At 34.7% G+C, this 8,832-nt stretch overlaps 2 protein-coding genes across 2 annotated transcripts; both read right to left on the bottom strand.

The window, feature by feature from the left end:
• Nucleotides 1-6,176: 6,176 nt before the first annotated feature.
• On the bottom strand, nucleotides 6,177-7,261 carry LOC112701453 (uncharacterized). The gene is made up of 2 exons (XM_025752205.2): nucleotides 6,619-7,261; nucleotides 6,177-6,538 (listed from the first exon to the last, which is right to left on the bottom strand). The coding sequence occupies exons 1-2, from the start codon at nucleotides 7,259-7,261 to the stop codon at nucleotides 6,177-6,179; spliced, it is 1,005 nt and encodes a 334-aa protein (XP_025607990.2).
• A 2-nt stretch (nucleotides 7,262-7,263) lies between these two features.
• On the bottom strand, nucleotides 7,264-8,284 carry LOC140174359 (uncharacterized). The gene is made up of 2 exons (XM_072198805.1): nucleotides 7,429-8,284; nucleotides 7,264-7,292 (listed from the first exon to the last, which is right to left on the bottom strand). The coding sequence occupies exons 1-2, from the start codon at nucleotides 8,282-8,284 to the stop codon at nucleotides 7,264-7,266; spliced, it is 885 nt and encodes a 294-aa protein (XP_072054906.1).
• Nucleotides 8,285-8,832: the final 548 nt, after the last annotated feature.

An 8,832-nucleotide genomic window follows, 5' to 3' on the forward strand; every position in this document is an offset into this window, starting at 1 on the left:
CAACTCATGAACATAATCTTCTATGCTCCTGTAGTTCCGCATTTAAACCTTTGCACCTGTAGCTGAAAGGGGTGGAAATAGGGGGTAAGAACTGGGGAGTTCTTATTAGGATCAGGTTAGAAGTTAAGTTCATTTTATTATATTCTTAGTCAATAACAACAATTAACAAAGTATAGTCCAACTCAGCAATTATAGAACATAGAAAGCAATCACAAGCACACACAATCATAGAAAACACAATCACAAACAAATATGTGCAAACAAGTATGATGCATGTCAATCCCTAGTGCAGGTAATGAGCTCATCTTTCGGTTTCGACCTGCTCCCGACGTAAGTCAGCAGCCTTTGTCTGAGTTTAGTTTCTAGTGTCATAACCTCTGTAAGCAACCTCTGCCTTACAGGTGCGACTCTCTTGAGCCAATGTATGCTAACATAACCTCTATAAGCAACCTCGATCTTATAGGTGAGGCTCTCTCTAACCAATGTATGTATCGATAACCTCTAAGAGCAACATCTGTCTTACAGGTGTGACCATCCCCTGGATTGGCCGATGTATCTATGGAATCAAATCTCAGTGGACTCACCACCATATCTCTGCTCATTTTCAGCAAGTACACAATCATCTCAGCTCGTTCTCAATGTCAAACAATGTCTCTGCTTATCTTCTTTTTTTTTCATTCTTTCTTTCTTTCTTTTCTTTTTTGTGGTCTGCCCTCTTGTGAAAGAGATTCTTTTAATCTTTGCTCTCTACTCTCCTGTGGCAGAAGTTTCTTTAATATTTTTCTTTTCTTCTTTCTTCTTCTTTTCTTTCTTATTATTCCATAATATAAATTATCTTCGTATTATTCCCTCACCTTTCCCTAAGTGTCTTATGAAAAAGAATTATAAAGTTCTTTAATTAGATCTGCGTTCTCTAAAGTTTTTAAGATTACTCTGCTTGCTTGCTTTCTCATTAATATTACACATTATAATATTCTTACAAAATAATATTTTTGATAAATACTAATTATAATAATAATAATAATAATAATTTATTTTTAATATAAATGAGTAATTTTAAAGAAGTATTTAAAATAATATTTATAATCTTCTTTTAAAACTTAGTTTATAAAACCTTATTTTTAAGTTATTATTAATTACTTTCACAATCACAAACTTTTTAATATTCTATTTTTAATATCAATATTTTATAAATTTATATTCAAACCCTCACTTATTTTCATATTTATAAGAATAACCTGAAATTTTATAAAATACCCATTTTACCCCTAAACTTTACTTATTACCCAAAATACCCGAAAACTTGTACAATTACAAATTATACCTCGATTTTCATACATAAATACAATATTACTTTTCAAAAATAAAGTTTAAATACTAATCTTCCTCTTATACGAAAATCAAAACTTAGTCATTTCTTTCAAAACATTACTTGTATTTTAATCCGTTTTTGAGTTTTTCGTTTACCAATTTTTCACAGCTTTTAATTTAATCTCTCAGCCATCACATCTCACCAAATTATAATTTATTCTCAATGATATTCCAGCTCAAAAATCACCAAAATACCCCAGATAGTCGTTCATACATAGCCGACCCAAAATTTCAAGCAAACAATAATAATTCAACATAAACTCATTCAAACTCAAACGATAATCAATCAACCCAATATTCACTTATCAAATTCATATTTAATTATTATAAAATTACCAAACCCTACCTCCGTACAGAAATTACAACAACAAAAACTCCTTAAAAGCTTTTTGACCGAGCCGATGAAGAAAAAAACGTTAGAAATCGTTTGTGCCTCCACAACTAGAAAATTGCTTAATACAGAAAGATTTACAGACAGATTTAGTCTTTATTACAGACAGATTTTGGTGTCCAATGAAATTACCGATGGATTTTGTCCCTCTGTAAAAGCCTCGTCGGAAATTATTTACCGACGGATTTTTTCCCGTCGGAAAATTACCAAGGGATTTTTATCAATTACCGACGGATTTTCCCTCGATAAATTCTCCCATCGATTCCCTGAAACGTTGAACTTTTTGACGTATTTTCTGTTGGTAATTACAGATAAATTTTCTGATGGATTTTCCGTCTATAATTATAAATAAATTTTCCGACGGATTTTCCGTCTGTGTAATTACTGACAGATTTTTCGACAGATTTTCTGTATGTAATTGGAACCTTGGAAAACCATCACTACTTCTAAATACAGACAAAAAATCCGTATATAAATCCGTCAGTAAGGTAAAATAATTTTTTTAGATTTTTCTATTACAAAATAAACCTGTTTTCATACAAAATAAATATAAATTTAATAAATATAATTTTTTTATCTATTTTGTATTCGAATATTTATAATATTTCAAAAAATAAATAAATTCATCGTATTATCAAACTAAAAAGAAAAGTACTATAAACAAGCAAGTTAATATAATTCAAAATATAAACAAAGTATATTAATACATCAATTATAATATTAAGTAACAACCATACATCAAAGTGTGTTGATACATCAACTATAATTCATCACAAACAAATATTTAATTAAAAGAGCATGTAGTCAAATCTTATGGAATAAGAAATCTCTTAGCATGTATATTTGCCACTGACTAATATATATATAGTGATGAGTGACTACTGACTACTACATACACTAAATTAGAGTTGGTTAATTAAAGACTAATAATTAAAGTAGGTAGCATATATGAATATGATGAGTTCAACCACCAAGGAGGAGTACGATGATGCTTTCACCAAAGCTGCTTCGTTCGCATTTGCTCAGGTGTTTCCTGCAATCTTGAACGCTGCTATTGATATGAACTTGTCTGAGATCATATCAAAGGCAGAGAGTTCGTTAGGCATGTCAGCTTCTGAGATTGCATCTAAACTTCTAAAGCAACACAGTGAGATGGGTAGCAGACTTAAACGCATGCTGCCATCATTGGTGGCTCGTTCTCTTCTGACTTGCTCCATTCGCACCATTAATGAAGACGATGACACTGAAAGAGTTTATGCAGTTTCATACTATACAAAAGAGAATCAAACAAAATATTCATGATGGAAAGAGGGAAAAAAACTACAAGGGCAAGTTAAAAACTATACTTTTTAAGTGTTGTCATAACCAGCATATTCGTAGTTATCATAAGATTCACCATTTTAAAAGGGGGGGTATTTTAAAATGGTTGATATATTTACACCTTGACAGCTTCTTGTTTGAGGGGCGAGGAGGGGGCATTAAAGCTCTAGCAGAAATCTGTCTCTGAAAGAATGGGCAAAAGATATTTTAAATATTGACTAATTTCAATGCCGCAGTTATTAGATACTATTAAATAAAAAATAAGGAGAAAAGCAATTACTGCTCATACTGCATACCTGATTTTTTTCATCACTAGACATGCCACCAGACACTGCTTTGCCAGATACACTAGAAGCCTGCTCTCTGCAATAACTTGGAAATTTCATGATCAGAACCTACCAAAGAGAAATAGTTGGCATGTGTAGATTAAAATTCAAATTAGAAAATAGGATTCCAAAGAACATAGCTTATCTAAATTTAAACCAGGAGGAAAAAAAGAGGAAAACTCTTTAAAATTGAAAAGGTCAAGAGTATGACTCAAGAATAGATGCCTTGCATAGCAACAGGTAAAATCATACTGAAAAGAATTATCAAAAGGAAGAATTTCAAAGAAAGGGGATAATAACAAGCTTTCAACAAAATAATAAAGGTACAGAAACTTCCTGGTAACCTTGATAATCAAGGTCCGCTTCCTGGTACAAGTATCCACAAGCAACAGCAACAAGATGCAGTTAGGAACAAAACTGCATGAATCATGAAGAAAACTATCAAGTACATTGAACAACATCAAAATTTACCTGCTCATGCAAAGCTTCTTTTAAATGAGAGACAAGTACAACTCTATTTGCTTCAACTAATTTAAGCTTCTCTACGCACTGTTTCAAGGTATTCTCTTCCTTCTCTAACTCCTTTGACAAAAGGCTTTCGCTTAGGATCCTTTGCTGAAACAATTTATAAAAATCAATAATAAAATCCCAACTTCCATGCTACAGGTGCTACTCTGTTCTGCTGTATGCTTACCAATAGAGGACACATTGTCAACATTATTTTCCATCTTTTTCATGTGTTGAATAGCAGACTTGGATTTACTCATCTCTGCATCTTCAATGGATTGTTCAGTGAGCATTGAATGAAATGCAGATACTATTTTTCCCGCTGGACCTCCTATGGACAATTTCTGGCTTCAATACAATATCACGACGATGAGATATTTAAGGCATATTACAACCCAGTTTGAGGGACGTATCACCAATAGAATGATTTAAGTTTAAAATTGGAAGAGGCAGGAGTGGAGCTTAGTCTTACCAATTTGATGGAGCGAGAATCCCTTTTAATAATTTTTAAAGAACGAGAGCGCGATCTCTTTTTGCTGAATTGAAATGGTGTAGGTGCTTCTTCTGCAGGCATTAGATCTTTAAGGTTCTTTGCCCGAGATCCAAACACTCTCCTTTGCTCCCATATATCAACCTAAAGTTAGATTAGAACCAAGTTAATACGTCAAAATGCGTAAAGTGAAATCAATAACCTGATGGTATTGGTATGTAAACATAATATCAGAAGTATATACCATATAATAAGTATGCGTAACAGAATTGCATATTCTAATCTTCCTAACCTATCATTTTCCTTGTGGATATCTTGAGAAATCAGAAACTTGATTACATCAATTAGTAACCTTTCCATGTGAATATTAATAAAATGATAAATTGAAAGAAAATCCTACTATATATTGAATAATACAAAATAATTTAAATTGCATGGACACGTAGAATGCTGGGTTTGCATACTTAGTTTAATGTTGGGACTGACTAACATAAATACTTACATACTTAGTTTAATAATAATTGAACTTTATTATATCAATAGTGGGTTTAATTTAGAGGTTCAATTAGTATTGTAAATTAGGCATATATACATATAGAGGCAGACTAGTTGAAACCTATGCTAGTTAGTTGTATTGTACTACAAGAGCATTATTAAGCACAAGAAGGACCATTGTTTCAATCAATTAGTATATATTATGCAGAAGCTAATATATGATTGATAGTATGATTTTGGAAGCTGAAAAATAGAACGTGCTCAAGATTTCAAGAGTAATAATAATTAAGTAGCATACCGAGAAAATCTTGCCGGTACAACAAAACATCATGCACTTTTTAAAGGACCTCGCCATCTATCACTTTGTAGTTTGCACCAATGATCCTCTGATCTCTGTAGACGACTATCACCCTATCTGTTAATTAAGCCATAGTTTTTGATTGCGGATGGCGGCTCATGGCGGTGAGCAAAAAATCCGCCATAAAGTTATAGCGGATGGCGTTGCGGAAAATGGCGGAAATGGCGGATTACCTAAAAAATACACATATATGTACAAAAAAACATGCAGAAAAATTGCAAATATAATAAACTATAAAATCTATCTATATAAGCAACTTTCTAGTCATAAAACATCTAATTAATATAGCAAAGGAAAAGTATAGGTAACTAATAACATTTTTGAACAATGTGTGAATAATGTGAATTAATAGGGTTAAAAGAGTAAATTTAATGAGTAGCATTAAATTAGGGTGTAGTGTACTTGTATTTGATTGGTGGTTGTTCATGTTGTTCAAGATAATCATTGTTCCCCTAGCACTCCCCGCAAAGGAAAAGTAGTAGCAAATTTAGCAAATAAACATAACATTAAGTTCAAATCATAAGTTCATAACTCAAAAGTAATAAGCAAGCCATAAAATAGAAGACACAAAACATAAAAACTATAGACCATCTAGATTCTACCTCTCATCAAATTCATCCAAATTAACACGATTATTATCATGTCTCTTTGCCCCTCATCATCCTCTGATTCGGTATCATTGAATTGAATCTCCTCTTCTTGTTCTTCTTCATTTTCGAAATCCTCTTCATCTTCAAATTCTGGTTCTTCCTCTTCCACAATTACTGCCTTTTCTTTTCCTTTTTTTGAAGCCTTAGACCCACTTGGTCCACCCTTTGCACCACCTCTTGCAATTTCAGGTTCTTTTCTTTTCCTATTTTATTGTCTTCTAGTATTTGTTGTAGGCTCATGTCCTCCCATTGCTTCAAAAACAATGTTTCAACTTAAAGTGTTGTCATCTTGATGAACCAAATCAGCATCATCATCCACACTATCATCTCGAAAGGTGGTTGTCCCAATTTCTCCCACTAACCACTCATTACACTCATCAATATCATTGAGTGCAATAGGGTCAACTTCATCTTTAAGGTTGTACCTCTCGATGAGTTGTTGGTTATACTTTATGAAGACCAAACTCTCCATCCTTTCATGATCAAGCCTATTTTTCTTCTTAGTATGAATGTGCTCAAATATACTCCAATTGCGCTCACATCCAGAAGCACTACAAGTCAAGCTCAAGATCTTGATAGCAAGGTCCTGCATGTTTGGAGCTTCATGCCCATATGTCCGCCACCAAAATGCTATAAAATTAAAATAAATTTGTCTAAGCCTTTAACCGAACTAAATTTATAAAGCTTTGTAAAATTTATAACAATCTTACCGGGTGAAATCTTTCTCCTTTGAGATTTTGCAAAATTTGATCCAAAAAGTCCATAGCCGGCCTTGTATAGTGCTTGCTCCTCCAATATCTTCTGTTGCACAGCTTGACTTGGCACCAATCTAGTGATGCACTCAAACCACCCCTTTGTAACTTCTAAATCCAGCTCAATCCGTGGGTTGTCATAAAACAACTCGGGATTTAGAAAATAACCGGCTGCATGCAACGGACGATGAAGTTGGCAATTCCATCGGTTGTCAATGATTTTAAAAACATCATTGTACTTGGTCTCATCATTAAGAAATGTTTTCATGATGCATTCCTTTGCCTTCTCCATTGCTTCATAAATATATCCCATGGGTGGCTTCTTCTCTCCATCAACAAGTCTAAGCACCCGAACAAGAGGGCCCATGATCTTAAGGGTGTACTTGACATGATTCCAAAAAGAGGGCATGATAACAATCTTTGTTGCCTCCCTCCCCTTTGCCTCCTTTGACAACTTATTCTTTGCCCATTCATCTGAGGTGAACATTCTTCTCAAATTTCCTTTCTCCTCATAAAGCCTTTCCAAAGAGAGAAATGAAGTGGCAAATTGGGTGACTGCATGCCTTACCAACTCCTTGCCATTTGTGAAGTGTCTCAACATAGCTAATGTGCTAGAGTGACTATAAGTGAAGCTAACCAATGAAATGGCCCTTTTTATAGTTTTTTGAATTAATGGTAACTTCCCAATATCCTCAAGCATCAAATCCAAACAGTGGGCAGCACAAGGAGTCCAAAACAAATTTGGCCTTTTCTCCATCAGCAACTTACCGGCAAGAACATAATTACTCCCATTATCAGTTACAACTTGAACAACATTGTGCTCACCAATTTCCTCGACAACATCATCTAGAAGCTCAAATAATTTCTCACCAGTCTTCACATAATCAGAAGCATCAATAGACTTCAAAAATATTGTCCCTGCTGGAGAGTTTACAAGAAAATTAATAATGCTCTTTTGCCTTTTATCCGTCCAAGCATCTGACATAATAGAGCAACCATACTTTTCCCATTGCTCTTTATGACCCTTCAACAATCCTTTGGTGTAATCCAACTCCTCATTAAGCAGTGGAACCCTTAGAGCATGATAACTGGGAGCAGGTAAATTGGGACCAAAGCTTCCAACAGCCCACAACATTTCTTGAAAACTCTTCAACTTTATCGGGTTCAATGGAATCCCAGCTTGGTAGAACCACCGTGCTAAGTATCGATGAACTCTACGAACTGCTTCTTTATTACATGCTTCCTTGATGTTCTGCTGCCTCAATTTCTCTCTTTTGTTTCTTGCAATGGCAGTTTCAGGTTTTCTAACAAACAAATCCATTGGACCTCTCATGCTAGTTGCACCCCCTCTAGCTGCTGCCATTGGAGCTGGATTATAAGGTTCATCAATCCCTTGAGCATCTTCCTCCGACAATCCGAACCCCAAACTCTCTAAGTCAAGTTCCCTAGCATTGACACTCTGTTCTTCGGTGCTTCCCGGGGTGGCACTTTGTCTTCCTCGATTTTTTTTATGGTAATACTCCCATAATTCAGCAATAACATCTTTTGGAGCCATTTTACATCCAGCAACGTTTCCAGGCTTAATCATTAAGTGCTTTTTTGCCCGTGTGATGCCTCCTTTCATAACTTTTCCACAAAAATTACATATAGTGTCATTGGTATTTCCTTCCTCTACTGTACTAATATATTTTCAGCCTGGGTCAACTCTATTAGAGCGGACAGCTGCAGCGGGAGCGGGACCAACAGGGGCAGCACCAACAGTGGGACCAGCAGAGACAGGGGTAGGAGCATGATAAACCACTATTTTATGGTTTATCTTGTACTCAATTGAGTGGTTTTTATTAACTCTTTACCCACTTATTCATACTATTTGCATGGTTTTATATTTCCTTCCTAATTATGTGCTTTGATTGAAAATATGCTTCTTTGATCTTATATTTGCTTATTATTAATCCTCTCTTATTACCATTAGATGCCTTGATATGTGTGTTAAGTGTTTTCAGATATTATAAGGCAGGAATGGCTTGGAGGATGGGAAGGAAGCATGCAAAAGTGGAAGGAATACAAGAAGTTGGAGAAACTGCTAAAGCTGTCCAGCCTGACCTCTTCGCACTCAAACGGCTATAACTTTAGCTACAGAGGTCCAAACGACGCGGTTCTAGTTGCGTTGGA

This window comes from Arachis hypogaea, chromosome 7 (assembly GCF_003086295.3).
Source record: "Arachis hypogaea cultivar Tifrunner chromosome 7, arahy.Tifrunner.gnm2.J5K5, whole genome shotgun sequence".
NCBI classification, from domain to species: Eukaryota; Viridiplantae; Streptophyta; class Magnoliopsida; order Fabales; family Fabaceae; genus Arachis; species Arachis hypogaea.

What these genes read in the sequence shown, in the direction of transcription:
- LOC112701453 (XM_025752205.2), bottom strand. Translation starts at nt 7,261, where the DNA reads ATGTTGAGACACTTCACAAATGGCAAGGAGTTGGTAAGGCATGCAGTC. An exon ending in AAGGAGAAAGATTTCACCCG is followed by an intron (nt 6,539 to 6,618) that starts GTAAGATTGTTA and finishes TTAATTTTATAG; the next exon opens with CATTTTGGTGGCGGACATAT.
- LOC140174359 (XM_072198805.1), bottom strand. Translation starts at nt 8,284, where the DNA reads ATGAAAGGAGGCATCACACGGGCAAAAAAGCACTTAATGATTAAGCCT. An exon ending in GAGTAATTATGTTCTTGCCG is followed by an intron (nt 7,293 to 7,428) that starts GTAAGTTGCTGA and finishes TTCATTGGTTAG; the next exon opens with CTTCACTTATAGTCACTCTA.